This window comes from Rhinatrema bivittatum, chromosome 9 (genome assembly GCF_901001135.1).
Source record: "Rhinatrema bivittatum chromosome 9, aRhiBiv1.1, whole genome shotgun sequence".
Lineage (NCBI taxonomy): Eukaryota > Metazoa > Chordata > Amphibia > Gymnophiona > Rhinatrematidae > Rhinatrema > Rhinatrema bivittatum.
In genome coordinates, this window is record NC_042623.1 from 58,455,815 (window position 1) to 58,472,826 (window position 17,012).

Sequence of the window (17,012 nt, forward strand, 5' to 3'; positions counted from 1 at the left end):
TATGAATGGTTTTGTAAATTATGGTGAGGGCCTTGTGTAATATTCTGTATTTTATTGGCAGCCAGTGAAGGTTCCGTAGTATGGGAGTGATGTGTGCTCCTCTGTTGGTATTGGTCAGGATTCTAGCCGCAGTGTTTTGAAGCATCTGTAATGGTTTGATAAATGAGATGGGGAGCCCGAGAAGGAGAGAGTTGCAGTAATCTGTTTTGGAGAAGAGCGTGGTTTGGAGCACAGTCCTGAAATCCTGGAAGTGGAGGAGGGGTTTGAGCCTTTTCAAATTGTTAGAATTATTACGCATATAAAATATAGGCACATCATTTTTTTAAAAATGGCTAGAGAAAGTTTGGATGTTCCCGAATTACAAACATACTGGCATATGTTCGGGGCAAAAATACATAATGGGGCAAATCTTTAAACTTATGCAAGGGCGCAGATTTATTCGCGCAACCCGGCACGCATGTTATAAAATCCGGGGTCGGTGTACGCAGGGGGTGCACAATTATGCAACCTGCACATGCCGAGCTGAGCAGCCTGCCTCAGTTATAAAATCCGGGGTCGGTGCACGCCTTGGAGGTAACTTTTTTTTTTTGTACCCCCCACCTTTCCCTCCCTTCCCCTATCTAACCCACCCCCCAGCCCTAACTAAATCCCCCTCTACCTTATTTCATGGAGTTACGCCTGCCACTTGCACACACCACTGGCTCCCTGCCCCGGCACAGGCCATTGTGCTGGAGCCCTCGGCCCCGCCCCCGGACCGCCGTCACGCCTCTGGCCCCGCCCACGGGCCGATGCGCCACCCCCGGACACACCCATGGTCTGCTGCCACGCCCCCGGACACGCTCCCGCCCAGCCGCTTATTCGAAGCCCCGGGGCTTGCGCGCGTCTCGGGGCTTGCGCATGCCGCTGAATCTATGCAAGATAGGCTCGGCGCGCACAGGGGGAGGCAGGGGTAGGTTTTCGAGGGTTGCGTGCGTATCTTACGCGCCGAACCCTTTGAAAATCTACCCCAATATTTTTATCAACAGTGCCGTTCTTGCCACACAGTTTATAAAACGTGTGTACAGTGGACAGTTTTGAAAGTTGGGTTGTTTAAGCACAGAAGTGAGAGGTGTTCAGAGGTGGAATGTGGGCAGGGTTGGGACTTGCACATCATTCTTTATTTGAAAATGTAGGGATGTAAATTCTCTTGGCAAAACTAGCAAAACAGCTGGTATAAATTGCAGGCATACAGTTATGCCTGGCTAATTTCCAAAGCGGACTTGTGCACAGAAGCTATGAAAATTGATGTCACTATGCACATATTTTCAGATTAACTTGTGCGCAATGTTACAAAATGATCCGCTAAGGGCCTGATTTTTGACACCCTCTATGCGCATATAAACTCTGTTTTGTGCATGTCGACAGCTCATTAGAAAATTTGCCAGTCTTTTCACACAAAAATGTATGCATGGAATTCAAGTTTGCACATACTTTTATGTGCACAAAAAAGAGGCGTTTGGGTGGGGGGAGAGTTTGTGTTTACATATGCACTTTTGATTTTCAAAAGCATGTGTTTAAATTAATTCGGACAAGTTATGCCTTGCCTAATAGCAGGTGCAACTCTGTGCCAGCAAGCTGGTGCGCATTGTCATGGCTCATTTTTAAAACCAAAGAATACATGTACTGTTGTTTTCAAAGATTAGTGGAAAGTCTGCAGGTAAAAAATACTCAACAGATTTTCCTTTCTTTGATAATTACCCTCCCCATGTATTTGTAAATGCGATGGTAACCTTTTGATATATTTTGTTGCCCTTTTCTAGTTCTTCAATATCCTTCCTGAAGCCATCCTTCTGTGGTCCAGACCTGCACCCCATACCGAAGTGAGGCCTAGGAAGAGCCCCTATACAGCATGATGAGAATCATTTTCAAATTGCACATTCAGGATATCCTTCAGCAAAACTTTGGCCATGAAGACGCTCTCTATTAAGATAATATTGGCAAAGTACCTTGAATGATATAAGCGTGACACATCCTGCTGCTTGTTGGAAATCAGGCCAGGTCTACAGAAATCACTTACATAATACCAACTGATGTGTCTCACAGCCATAATCTTATAAGGAGGAAATGGCGCCTTGCAGGCGGCTCTCTACATGAGCACAAAGGCATTTTTTCCATATTGCAACACAGACTTCCCAGCTAACATTTTGATTCTGTATTTTTTTGCTTCTTCTTCCTGTCTGCTGCGTTATGGGAGTTCACCCCATTACCCTTCAGTTCTATTTTCACCTCCCAGTCCCCTTACTGTAGTCATTCTTGCTGGAGAGGGTAAGATGTTGGCTCTTCATTCAGAGTAGTTCCAGACTTTGTCACTAGCCAAAGAGACTGAGCCAACCTTATTCCAGAGATCCTTTTCATGGGCTCCCTGTCACACAGGTGTCACGCTCAGCAAAATTTCACAGACATTCAAATCGGTAACGCCATCTTCTCTTGCAGCACACTGGCCATGCTACAAATCTATGTACGTTAGTCCATTTGTTCTACATCGCTTATGTGTACTTTCATCCACATAAGACAATATTCAAGCAATGAAGTCCATATTCAAAAGCATTTAGCCGGCTAACTCAGAAGTTAGCCAGTTAATTGAATATTTGGGCAAATAAGCAGCTAAATTCTAGCCACCTAGTAAGTTAGGTGGCGAGAATTTAGCCGGCCAAGTTAGGGGCATTCCGAGGGCATAACTGGGAGGAGTTGGGTTAGCCGGCTAAATTAACCAGTTAACTCCAATCTTCTGAGGTAGCCAGATGACTTAGCCGGTGAAGTTTGGTCAGGCCAAAGAGCTGACCTAAAGTTATACTTAATAGTGTGGGTTTCACCAATGAATATATCCTTGCCGCAGCAAGGATCCTTACTAACTCTCGGTGCAAGGACCAAATCACACCAATCCTAAAAAACCTACATTGGCTACCCATCACCCACAGAATAATGTTCAAGACCTTATCCATCATCCACAAAAACATATATCACCGATCTACTCTACAACTCAAAATACCTCTCAGACCGATCAGATCTGCTTACATAGGAACGCTCCAAGCCCCCCCTAACAAATCCACTAGTCACACTTCCATACAGAAACAAACATTGTCCACTGCCGGTCCGTATCATTGGAATCTTCTTCCCCCGGAACTTCGACAAGAACAATGCCCAATTTCATTCAAAAAGAAACTTAAAACATGGCTGTTCACACAAGCCTTCTCTTAATGGACACCCTACAAACAGCACATCTATGCACTCCTTTTTCACAGATCCGCCCCTTCATCCTCCTTCTTTCGTACCTGCAATTTTACAGACCTAAAGATTAAACTATTGTCCAAGCTTCCGCCCCTTCCTCCTCCTTCTTTCATACCTGCAATTTTATAGTCCTAAAGATTAAGCTATGATCTAAGCTTGCTACATTCGTTCCTATGTTAAACTGTGTTATGTTACACTTAACTATGTTACAATTTATTATGTTAATCGTATGCCTTTGCTCTCTACTCTCCCACCCTGTAAATCCCCTGTTCATTGTAACTTTATCTTCCTAGTTAATCGGTTACCCCTTGTTTCAATGTAAACCGGTACGATAAGACACTAGTCTTGAGTATCGGTATATCAAAAGTATTTAAATAAATAAATATCTCCAAAGTTAGCCGGAATATGGACCTCAATGTATCCAGGTGCACAGTGTTTACGATCAGACGAGTTTGTGCAGGTGAAAGTCATGCATGTACTTTGGCAGTTAGGCATCTATTGAAAATGTAGCCTGTCGTGCAAATCACTAATAACCTGAACATTTCTGCATGAATTTGCTGACAATATGTAAGCAGTGCCTGCCAGAGAGAAGGGGGTGCCTATGGCAGACTGCCGTCCATAATCTGCAGCATTTACACCGCCTGTACCATCCCCGCAGGTCCTCGCCTCACTCTCTTCTTTCACTATTTGGTCAAAGCCGTTAAAAAAGAAACATTCAAGTACAGTTTACCTCAAATGATGATCTTTTATTGTCCTACTTTGTGAACGTGATTTTAAAAAAGTATATTATTAAATTAAAAAGGTCTGATCTCTAGACTGTGAGGAAGACCATTTTTAAAGTAAATGCATGCATTTATATGCATGCATTTACTTAAAATGCATATAAAAGCATGGATATAGCTCTACACTGTGTGTTCATTTAGCCATACTGAGAGATGGGGTTCAAGGGGGAGGGGAGGAGGGGAGGAGCGTTTAGGTTGGGGGGGGGAAGGATAATAATGCAAAAAACACAGGGATAGATGTCCATGGATCCTTTACAACTGCAGCAAGCTTCGACGCGAGAGCATGTACACACTTTTGCTTTGAAAGTTGATGCAAATTCCACGGATCTTGCCCCGGCGCAGACAGTCTGAACATTATCCCCTCAAGGCCTTAGCTGAGCCAGTGTTGGTTTTGCTTCAAGTATTTGAAGGGTTTGGAGGCAAAGCAAAATTGCTTACCTTGTAATAGGTGTTATCCCAGGACAGCAGGATGTAGTCCTCACAGATGGGTGACGTCAGCAACGGAGCCCTAGGCAGGAAAGCTTACTGTCAAAGTTTCTAGAAACTTTTGACTGGCACTGTGGTGCCCACTGAGCATGCCCAGCATGCTATGATATTCTCTGCCACAGGTGTCACTCTTCAGTCTCGTATGTAGCAATAAGCTTTAGCAAAAATAAAATTATAAATTATGAGGCCCAACTCTGCGGGGTGGCGGGTGGGTTCTGTGAGGACTACATCCTGCTGTCCTGGGATAACACCTATTACAAGGTAAGCAATTTTGCTTTATCCCAGGACAAGCAGGATGCTAGTCCTCACATATGGGTGAGTAGCAAGCTAGAGGCTGAGTAATTTTGGATTGAGGCAACAGTGAAGTATTGTTGATGAAATGACTCAGCCGAAGATCACAGCAGGTTGGTTGTAGAAGGAGTTGGGTTTAAACTGGAAACAAGTTCTTTAAGACAGATTGTCCATAGGCTGAATCTTGTCGTCCTTCTTTATCCAAGCAGTAATGAGCTGCAATGTTGTGAAGAGAACTCCATGTTGCAGCTTTACAAATGTCAAGGATTGGCACTGAACGATAGTGTGCTACTGTGGTTGACATTGCTCTTATTGAATGTGCCTTTACTCGCCCTTGGAGAGGAAGGCCTGCTTTTTCATCTCAAAATTGTATGCAATCTGCTAGCCAGTTGGATAGAGTATGTTTACCCACTGCCTTACCTGGTTTGTTTGGATCATAGGAGACAAAAAGTTGATTGGATTTTCTGTGGACTGCAGTGCGGTTTAGATAGAAAGATAATGCACGCTTACAGTCCAAAGTATGTAAGGCTGTTTGTCCTTGGTGAGAATGAGGCCTTGGGAAAAATGTGGGTAAAACTATAGATTAATTCAAGTGAAATTCCGTAACCACTTTGGGAAGGAATTTTGGATGTGTACGGAGAACCACCCTATCATTTAAGAATTTTGTGTAGGGTGGGTATGTTAGGAGTGCTTGTAACTCACTAACCCTTCTAGCTGATGTAATGGCTATGAGGAAGATAGTCTTCCATGTGAGAAATTTCAGGTCACAGGAGTCTATGGGTTCGAAAGGAGAACGCATGAGTCTTGTTAAAACCAGATTCAGGTCCCATTCTGTGACTGGTGGCCGAATTGGTGGTTTAAGGTGAGTTAAGCCCCTCATAAACCTACTTATAAGAGGTTGAGTGGAGATTGGTGCATCTTTTACCCTGTTATGGTAAGCTGAGATTGCACTGAGATGTATCCTTACTGATGAAGTCTGGAGGCCAGAGTTTGAAAGATGATATAAATAGTCTAGTAGAGTATTTGTGGGGCAGGAGAAAGGGACAATGTTCTTTTTCGTGCACCACAAAGTAAATCTTTTCCATTTTGAAGAATAGTTCTTTCTTGTGGAAGGTTTACGTGAAGCTATAAGTACTTGAGATATATTTGCTGAAAGATTGAGTGGTTGTAAAATCAAGCTTTCAACATCCATGCTGTTAGAGATAGGGATTGAAGGTTGGGATGACGCAACTGACCCTGATTCTGAGTTATGAGATTGGGATCTACTCCCAGGCGAATTGGATCCCTGACTGAGAGGTCTAGCAGTGTGGGGAACCATACTTGTCGAGGCCAATAAGGGGCTATGAGTATCATGGACCCCTTGTCCTGTTGTAGCTTCGCTAGAGTTTTGGTTATGAGCGGTATTGGAGGATATGCATATAACAGGCCTGAGTTCCAAGGGCGAGCAAAGGCATCCTTGGTTGTCTGGTTGTTCTGTTTGTGCAGAGAACAGAACTTGTTCACTTTGTAATTCAGATGTGATGCAAAGAGGTCTACTGTTGGTTGACCCCATGTTTGAAATATCTTGGTCGCTACTGAAGGATTTAGTGACCATTCGTGTGGTTGGAATTGACGACTGAGTCGATCCACCACTACATTTTGAATGCCTGCTAGGTAAGTGGCCCGAAGGAGGATGGAGTGGTTCAGGGCCCAGTCCCAGATTTGTGCAGCTTCTTGACAAAGGAGATACGAGCCCGTACCTCCCTGTTTGTTGATGTACCACATGGCTACTGTGTTGTCTGTTTGGATGAGAACAGTCTTGTGTGAAAGGCAGTCCTTGAATGCATGCAGAGCATAGCGTATAGCTCGAAGCTCCAAGAAATTGATCTGATATGTTGCTTCGAGTTTTGTCCATGTTCCTTGAGTTTGGAGATTGTTTATATGAGCTCCCCAACCCAAGGTGGATGCATCTGTAGTTAATGTTATCTGTGGAACTGGTTGTTGAAAAGGTAGGCCTTTGCACAAATTTTTCTTGTTTATCCACCAACGAAGTGAGGAACGTAGTTGGTGGTTTACTTGAATTGAAGAATGTAGTGGTTGAATGGCTTGGATCCATTGTGATTTCAGAGTCCATTGAGTTACTCTCATGGCAAGCCTTGCTAGAGGTGTAACCTGTACTGTAGAGCCATGTGGCCTAGTAACGTTAGAAACTGATGAGCTGTTGCTTGATTTGTTGAGTGAATCGAGTTTGCCAACAGGGATAATGTTTCTGCTCGATCCACCGGTAGAAAGGCCTTTGCAAGGCCTGTGTTTAGTTCTGCTCCTATGAAGTGGAGTAGCTGAGAGGGTATGAGATGGGATTTTTGATAATTGATTAGAAAACCCATAGAGTGAAGTAGAGCAATAGTTCGGTTGAGAGAACTTAGAGCTCCCTGGTGAGATTGACTTCTGATGAGCCAGTCGTCTAGATATGGGAAAACATGAACACTTTCTTTGCGTAAGTGTGCTGCTATTACTGCCAGGCATTTGGTGAAGACTCTGGGAGCAGATACCAGTCCAAAAGGCAGTACTCTGTATTGGAAATGCTGATGACCCACTACGAAGCACAGATATTTTCGATGAGGAGGGAATATTGGTATGTGAGTGTAAGCATCTTGCAGATCCAGAGAACAAAGCCAATCTCCTTTTTGAAGAAATGGAAGTATGGTGCCTAGAGAAACCATCCTGAACTTTTCTTTCTTTAGAAATTTGTTGAGATTTCTGAGGTCTAGGATGGGACGTAGGCCTCCAGTTTTCTTTGGAATGAGGAAATATCTGGAGTAGAATCCTCTGCCCTGCTGTGTCCGGGGCACTGGTTGAATGGCCCTGGCTCTCAGAAGGGTGGCTAATTCTATGTGTAATTGATTTAGTTGAGAATTTTGTTTTGGACAGGCAGTTGGTGGAAATTCTGGAGGAATTGAGAGGAAATTTAGTTTGTAACCATGGGCTATGATAAAGAGTACCTATTGGTCTGTTGATATTGTCTGCCAGTGTGTGTAGAAATGTGATACTCTTCCTTCTACTGGCAGATGTGTTTGAGGATTTAAAAGTATGGCTTTGTTCTCTGGTCTGACTCTCAAAATCCTGCCGCTGGACCTGTTTGAGGTGGAGGCTGCGTGCGAGGAGGCCTAGGCTGTCGTGCTTGAGAATGTTGTTGTTGAGGCCTAGTAGATCTGCTCCTAGTTGTTTGTGAGTAGTATCTACGTGGCCTGTAGCTCCTAGTTGTTTGTGAGTAGTATCTACGTGGCCTGTAGTAAGAACGCTTTTGTTCCCTGCGGGGCAAGCGTCTTTGTGATTGTGTTGAAGGATCCTGAGGCATTTGTGAAAGCTGACGTAATGTCTCAGTGTGGTCCTTTAGTTGCTGGACTGCTTCCTGGATCTTATCACCAAATAAATTGTCTCCCAAACATGGCAGATCCACTAGTTTTTCCTGGACCTCAGGCCTGAGATCCGAGGCCTTGAGCCATGCATACCTTCGAGCAGTAATCCCAGTAGCTGCAGTCCTGGAGGCAGTGTCAAAGCTATTGTAAGCTGCTCTGACCTCGTGCTTCCCTGCTTCTAGGCCCTTGTTCACTATGGCCTGTGCTGATTCTTGACACTGTGCAGGTAGTGAATTCACGAATTGCTCCATCTGCTTCCATAAGTCTCTCTGATACTGTGTCATATACAACTGGTATGCAGAGATTCTTGAATTCAGGATTGCTGCCTGATACACCTTTTTCCCTAATGTATCCAGGAAGCGGTGGTCTTTGCCTGGGGGAGTTGAAGAGTGAGGACGGACACATCTTGACTTTTTCTGGGTAGATTGAACTACCACTGAATTGTGTGGTAATTGTGCCTTTTGGAAGCCAGGTGCTGTCTGTACCAAATAGGTACAATCCACTCTTTTGTTTACTGCTGGAACTGTGGAAGGGTGCTCCCAGATTCTATGTTGTAAATCTAATAGCACTTCATGAATTGGGATAGCCAAAACTTGTTTAGGAGGATCTACAAATTGTAAGACCTCTAGAGTATGTTGTCTAGTGTCTTGTTCAGTAGCCAATTTGAAGGGTATGGTATCTGCCATGTCTTGTATAAAACTGGAGAATGATAAGTCTTCAGGTGGGGACTTTTTTCTGGGTTCTGGTGGAGAGGGTTCTGACAAAGTCCTCAGAAGATGTATTTGTGTCTTGGCTATCCCAGGAGTCCTCATCATCATCCCTGTGAGGAGGTCTAGTGATGGGTTTGGATGGTAAATGTAATCCTGATGGACCTGGTAATGGGTCATCGATGAGAGGTATTGGAAGTGTTTGTTTGTCAGGTTGTTTAGGTAAAGTGTCGATGACATCTTGATACCTTTGTATCAGATGCTGGAAGAAAGCTAGATCTTGAATCTCTGGTTCTTCCTGTGGTGGTTGGATCGACGGAACAGTTATTGGAATCGACGTCAACGTCGAAAGTGGTCGTCTCGATGTCAGACCTGACGTTGGTGGAGTCATCGGTATCGACGTCGAAGACGTCGATGGCAGCTGTGTGTATATGGATGTGGACGTCATTATTATTTTGGGGGTCGACATCGAGTCTCCTGTAGTTCTTGGTGTGAAGGTCGACACCGGCATCGGCAAATTTGCCGGCATCGATGCAGGGAGCATCGGCATCGACGAGCCCGTCGGAATTAGATGTTGCTCTAAGAAGGCTTTGGATACCGCTTGTCTGATAATCTCAGACAATTCCGGAGTTACAACTGATGGTACCAGAGCAGTTGTAAGCGGTGGTGGAGGCTGAGGTGTAGGATCCGGTGCAGAGCCCTGCAGAGGATCAGGAACCGGAGATGGAGGAGTAGGCCCAGGCGCCGGTGTTTCTTCGGTCCGTGGCCGCTTTGCCATTGAGGGTTCCGTTTCGGGCATCGATGGTCGTTGATGTCGATGCTTATGTTTTAACTTCTGAGGGTCGATGGATTTCGTCGATGATGACGGTGACGAAGGATCCCCCGATGGCCCCGGTCGAGGTTTTTTGAGTAATAAGCGCTCAGATGTTCCGGTCGGGGACGACTTCGATGACACCGACGGAGATGGAATAAGTTGGAGCTGGAAAAGATGCTCCATTTTTTCAAGCCAGGTCTTTCTACTTTTCGGAGTCATCTCGGCACATTGAGGGCAATTATTTACCTCATGTTTCTCTCCGAGGCATAGCACGCATTCGAGGTGCGGGTCGGTGATCGACATTTTTCGAGCGCATACAGGACATTTTTTAAAACCTGTAGCCATATTTCTAATCGACAGCCGTCGAAAGAAAGGGATTTCGTGAGAAGGAAAAACCTTCGAAAGAAAGGGACAATGAGACAGAGGTACTCACCAGCTGGTGGAGAAAAAATTACCCCTTTTTGAATCTGTGACAGAGAATATCTTTTAATCGACTTTTTCAGTCAAGTTTTTGCAGTTTTGAGAGGAATCTCAACGGCTCCTTATCCCGCGGTGCGGACAGCAGCACGGAAAGACGAAGACTGAAGAGTGACACCTGTGGCAGAGAATATCACAGCATGCTGGGCATGCTCAGTGGGCACCACAGTGCCAGTCAAAAGTTTCTAGAAACTTTGACAGTAAACTTTCCCGCCTAGGGCTCCGTTGCTGACGTCACCCATATGTGAGGACTAGCATCCTGCTTGTCCTGGGATAAAGGATTTACAGACCTTGATTGAGGGAAGTGATGTTTACACTCCTTGGGCTGACTGCAAGGGTCACAATTACTCATTTTGTAAGGGAAACGCCCCCCTGGTAATTTCTTGGTGAAAATCTGCTGACACACGCACTAAAGTTGCCAGACTTAGCTTTGCAGAAGGGATAAAGCACATGCAGCAATTTAAAAATGAAATCACGGTGTCTGCTGTCCATCACCCCAACCGGACCTCGTCTACTTTCTCTGTGGACAAAAGTAAGCGCTTTACGAAACAGCATGCACGTTTACCCACAACGAGGGGGACAATTTTCAAAGGCCAGTTTTATGCAGATACAAGTGTGTTTACCAGCATAAAATCCTCTGACAAAGGTCCTCTTGGTCAGCAGTGTGGAAACAGGAGGTCAATGTTCAAAGGCATTTATCCGGATAACCTTGGAATTATCCAGGTAAATAGTGACTTCTAAATACTGCCGGTACAAGCTGGGGTCAGCCCTCCCTCTCCCCTCCCCTTAAGGAAAGTTTTTAAAAACATAGTGGGCCAGCAACCACCTGGCGATTCAATGTGTGGCAAATGTGAGCATTCCCCCTCCTGCTTCCCTCATCACGCCCTAAGTGGCCACGACTGCTGGCGCCATAGTACAAGCGTACCGCTCTTGGCGACATCATGCGTTGACTTGACAGCAACACCAGTAGTAACGCATGGCGCTGCCTACAGTAGTATACTTGTAAGGCAGCCCCAGCAGCCAGGGCCATTTAGGAGGGGGCTGGCAGGGGTGGGGAGTCAGGGAAACTCTTACATTTGCCACAAGTTAAATCACTGGTGGAGAGGGAAAGGCTAACATGGGATTTGAGGGAGCCACTAGAGCAGAGTTGGGATCTTCTAGATGTTCCATCTAAAAGGTTCATGCATCCTTGGGCAATTAGAGAGCCAGTAGCTGGCCCGAATATCGTAACACTTTGACCAAGCAATTGCAAAAGTTGCCATGTATAAAAACCTTTAAAAAGGCTCTAAAGAATTCTCTCATTACTCAAGCCTTTAGGTAAACTGTTTCGAGTGACTGTCCAGTAACTCCAAATGAAGTGCAGGACTTTATTTTTATTGGAATAATGCTGGTCTTAATTTTACTATTGTAATAATTTTGTTATTTTTGGATTTCTGTATGTTTTACTGTGAGTCAACTCGAATACATTTGTAGGAGTGCGGCTTATACATTTTTTAAATAAAATAAATTAATAGATCTCCCTTTTTTTATTTTGCTGAGTAAGGACATGGAATATCCTTTGGATAGAATATCCTTTGGAAGTGAGCTATTACTTAGAATCCTGAATTCCCAAATCGGCCCTAAAGGGGTATCACTAAGCTTTGCTGTAATGTTTTATATTATACAAGCCGTTAAGCCCGTCACAACGGGCTACATTACATTTTTGTTTTCGGTCCATTTTCGAAAACAGCACCCTCCTACACTTTTTCTCCCTCATTCCCCCTTCCCCCTCAGTCACTCACCCCCTTCCCACCCCTCAGTCTTACTCACTCTCTGTCTCCCACTGCCTCCTTCCCCTCACTCTCACCTCCCTCCCCTTCCCTCAGTCACTCCCACCTCTCTCCCCTTCCCTCAGTCACTCCCCACCCTGTCTCAATCCCATCTCCCTCAGCCCTCCTCCACTCCCTTTTTCTCTGCTCCACAACTTCTTACCCTTCCACTTACTCACATCCCTGTCTCTCACCTCTCCCTCATTCTCACTCTTCCCCAACCCCTACCTCCCTCCCTCTCAGTCCCTCCCCCTACCTCCCTCCCTCCCTCTCACTCAGTCCCTCCCTCCCTCAGTCCCTCCCTCCCCCTCACTCAATCCCTCCCTCTCCCTCAGTCCCTCCCCCTCCCACTCAGTCCCTCCCTCCCACTCAGTCCCTCCCCCTCAATCAGTCCCTCCCTCCCTCCCTCTCTCTCCCTCCCTCGCTACTGGCCGCCGCTGCTCCTCGTCATTCGCTGCCGCCGCTGCCACCGGACGCCGCCGCCGCCGCTGCAGCGGCCACCCGACACCGCCGCCACTGCTGCCACCGGACGCCGCCGCCGCCCGACACCACCGCTGCCACCGGACGCCGACACCGCCGCGGCCACCCGACACCGCCACCGCCATGTTGTTTTTTTTTGACGCTGGTTAAGACCGACGTCCTTGCCCGCACATGCGCAGTAGAGCTGTGCTCTACTGCGCATTTGAGGGCCGGTCATGGCCCATTTATAAGGTAGATGATTCTAATTTTTCTGGTAAAATAAAGGAAAGCCTAAATGTGCGAGGTAGCAGGCATTATGCAGAAGTCTTCGATGGGGACTGTAAAACTTACGTGAAACCATTATGAAGTTGATTTATTAACAAACGTAAGGTTGCTGCTCTTTATAGCAGTGGTTCTCAACCGGTCACAAAGCACAAACAGGTGTGTCGCCACACTTCCCGGTCCCCCTCTGGCCCAGCTGATGCCCCCTGCCCCAGCGAGATGTGAACATTTCCTCTACCTGGGCTTAAAATGCTGATAGCCCGAGTGGAACACAGCAGGAGAGCTGGAAGAAGCACTCAGCGGTACTAGCAGCATGGTCTCTTCTTCCCGTCCCGTCTCCCACCCCGCTTCCCCCGCTGCCCGGAAGAGGACATGGTGTGCAGTGGCCGCATGCGCACGAGAAAAAGAGACCATGCTAGGTACAAGCACGTGCAGCATCAACCCGAAGGAGAAGAGCAGCACGGCCCAGAGCAAAAAGAAAAGCAATGTTAACCCCTGCGGCCGATGGGACTCCTTTCTCAAGGTCACGAGGGCTGGAAAAGGAGGAGGCTGAGGCTACCACTAGTTGTCCTTTGGTGGGAGGGGGAGGGGGGGGCGAGAGAGTGCGTGAGTGAGCATATGTGTTTGAGACCATGTATGTGTGTGAGACAGCATGTATGTGAGTGCTTGACAGCCTGTAAGTGTGATTGAGAACCTGTATGTGTAAGTGAGAGAGAGCATGTGTATGTCTGATTGAGAGCCTGCGTGTATAAAAAAAAAAAAAGAGAAAAAAAGCATTTGTGAAATTGTGTGTTTGAGAGCATGTGTGTGTGAGAGAGCGTGCTTGTGTGTGACAGAGAGAGGAGAAAGTTGCAAGCAACCCTCCCCTCCTCCTAATTCACAACAATCTCAGAGCACCTGAAAATCGAATGTTTCCAGGTATGGAGAACAGAGCATTTTTTTATTCTTATTATTTTTAATTATTTGGTCTTTGTGTCTGCTGTTTTGAAATATTTTATTGGTGTCTGGAAATTCTTGATATGAATTTTTAATTATTGGATATTCTATTCATCAGCTGTTTTGAAATAATCTGTTCTTTTTATTAGTATGGTTTTACTGCTATTGATTTTATATTTCTTGATTTGTTTTATAAGGATGGGTGATGTTTCTCTTTTTTCTTTGTTGCACTGCATACAGACTCTAGCTTGTTGCGGTTTCCAGTTCAGTTTTTGTCTGCATGCTTCTAGTTATGGTTTATGGTCTCTTTATTCTTTGTTAGGTGAGGGTCTGCACATGTGGCTGAGGTGAGGTATTCTGCTGGCGTGTAGTTTCTGTACAGGGCTCTATAGCAGCCTGGCTTGTTCCATTTTCCTAATAGGAGGAATATTGGTAACCAGGATTGAGCATACAAAAAGGTCACCAACCTCCAGCTCGTCTACCTCAACCAAACAGGGAAAGGGTCCCCTCGGGAACCAAACCCCTGGGAGGAAGGCTCACCCAAAAAAGAACAACGAAAAGTAACCGAAGACTGCAGGTTTTTGCACCATCTGCTGGAGACAGAGAAATACAGAGGTACTGCAGGTGGCAACAGGGCTTATTCAAGCAGTGTCAGTGAAGCTCTCTCTGTCTCCATCTGCTGGAAGGGATGAATAAACCCAGGAATCCGGACTGATCCGGGTACGTACAGGGAATGGGGTTTTAAGGCCTGGTGTAATATTTTCAGTATTGTTTTTTCTTAGGTAAGGTGGTTACTGTTTAGTGCTGGAAGGTGATAGAGGTGTTTAAAATCATGAGAGGTCTAGAATGGGTAGATGTGAATCGGTTATTTACTCTTTCGGATAGTAGAAAGATTAGGGGGCACTCCATGAAGTTAGCATGGGGCACATTTAAAACTAATCGGAGAAAGTTCTTTTTTACTCAACGCACAATTAAACTCTGGAATTTGTTGCCAGAGGATGTGGTTAGTGCAGTTAGTATAGCTGTGTTTAAAAAAGGATTGGATAAGTTCTTGGAGGAGAAGTCCATTACCTGCTATCAGTGATTGGGGCTGGGGAGGAAGGAGGGGAAGGAAGGAAGGAAGGGGAATGGGGTCTGAGAATGGAAAGACCGGGAAGAGGAGGGAAATGAAGAAAGAATCTTGGGAGGGGTAGAGCGGTAAGGGATAGAGGAGGACAGAGAGGCAGGGAGGGAGGAGAGGATAAGGAATAGCCACTGCCATTAGCAATGGGAACATGGAATAGCAATGGGAACATGGAATAGACTTAGTTTTTGGGTACTTGCCAGGTTCTTATGGCCTGGATTGGCCACTGTTGGAAACAGGATGCTGGGCTTGATGGACCCTTGGTCTGACCCAGTATGGCATTTTCTTATGTTCTTATGAAGTTGGTGCTTTTCTGGTATGGGAGATTTACCATTTATATAATTTCTGTTCAGTAAGAGTGCTTTTTCTTAACAATAAAAGTAATACTGGGCAATTTTTTTAAGTTCTGCCGTGGATTATAAGGAGCACTGTGTGAGCGTTGTCCGTCAGGTGTGTCATGATGGGAAAAAGGTTGAGAATCACTGCTTTACAGGGTATTAACTATGTATTTGTGTATTATTTCTGTGATGGTTATGGGTTGTTTTTTTATATAATAATAAATAATTTTAAAAAACTCAATAAAATGTTAAAAACCAAAAACAATCTATTATTGTCTCTTCCCTGCTGGGGCATTCAGACCCCAGAAGGGAAGGAGGATGGAGATACAAGGCTGTCTTCCTCCTCCTGTTTAAAAATAATAGGAGATAATAGGAGTCTGTGAGTGAGGGAATACGGATGGGACGGGGGAGGGTAGGTTACGCCATCCACTGCCACCAAGGTTTTTCTTCCAGGGAGGGCGGGCAGGAAGGAGAAAGAAAAAGTGCCATCCACTGCCACCAATGCTTTTGAAAGGGTTCCCAGTCTCCCACAGCAATTTGGCCAGGATTGGCCAATTCTGCTACAAGGGCCAGATTTTGTGACCCTAACTGTGGTCGCACCCTGCCTACACTGGTATGTTGCGATTATAAATGCTTTGTTAGATTTACGAATGCTGTACCTGAGACAAAGTGTTCCTCTGAAGCAGCCGAGCTATTCATAAATGATAAGGAAATAAAATTCAGACCTGTATCACATTCTAAATCAGGGCATCCCAAACCTGCCCTATTGACACCCATCACGAATTCACATGAGATAAATCTGCATATGTGGGGTCTCTAATGTATGAATTTCTTTGTGGATATCCTAGTGGCTGTGGGGATCATTAGGGCAGGTTTGGGAAGCCCTGTTCTAGATTTTATTCCACCTCCAGTGTAAGCGGTGCAGAAATAATTCTCCTGAAAAAAAAGCATATTCTTAAGAAATGCTCTGTTTTTCAAGGCACCCTACTAACATCTGAAAACATACAAAACAACCCCAGAGCTTCTTTACGGACAGCAAGCTTTGCTACTGTTTCTGGCCCCGTGCAGCCCTAGGTCCACTGGAGCTGAATACGTGCTCGGAACATCTGTGCCTGCCTTACGGTACCTGCTTGGGATGAGGAGATTGTCCTTCTCGGAGGGCAGAGCAATCTGGAACTTTTCCAGCAGCTTGAAATACTGGGACATGTAGTTCTTCGGGAATCTGCTTTTCTGGGAAAGAAACTTCTCCACGTCCGAACGCTGGATGATGCCCTTAGGACGCCTGGGAAAGCCCGCCACGTTCACTGTCAAAATCTAAATAAAGAGAAGAGAAGCAGGGGGCATTCGGACGGGGCAGACCCTACAGCCAGAGTTCCCAGTTTCCTGCAGCGCATTTTTTTTCAAAGTTTCTGCGGACAATTCTAATTCTGCATCTATTTGCAATTTAAATAATGCAATTGTTTTGACTTTACACAAATAAAGTCCTATTCTGATATTTCTGTGTCCGGTTAATTTATTGGTTTCTTTATTAGAGGAAAAGGGATCTCAGTGATTGGGGCTGGGGAGGAAGGAGGGGAAGGAAGGAAGGAAGGGGAATGGGGTCTGAGAATGGAAAGACCGGGAAGAGGAGGGAAATGAAGAAAGAATCTTGGGAGGGGTAGAGCGGTAAGGGATAGAGGAGGACAGAGAGGCAGGGAGGGAGGAGAGGATAAGGAATAGGAGGAGAGGACAGAAGGAAGGAGGATCAGGGATGAGGAGGTGAAAAGCGAGGGAATATAGAGTTTGGAGTGGGAGAGGAGGGAAGACTAGGATGAAGAAGAGGGAAGAACAGGGATGGGGGTAAG

The 17,012-nt window shown here is 45.6% G+C and overlaps 1 protein-coding gene across 2 annotated transcripts in view; it reads right to left on the minus strand.

Annotated features, from left to right (window-relative positions):
- LRRK2 (leucine rich repeat kinase 2) overlaps window positions 1–17,012 on the minus strand; it is a 584,366-nt gene that overhangs the window by 172,008 nt on the left and 395,346 nt on the right. For both annotated transcript variants that reach the window (XM_029617357.1, XM_029617356.1), the window contains one exon: window positions 16,295–16,482. In XM_029617357.1, coding sequence (XP_029473217.1) covers window positions 16,295–16,482 — 188 coding nt within the window. The remainder of the gene's footprint in view (window positions 1–16,294; window positions 16,483–17,012) is intronic.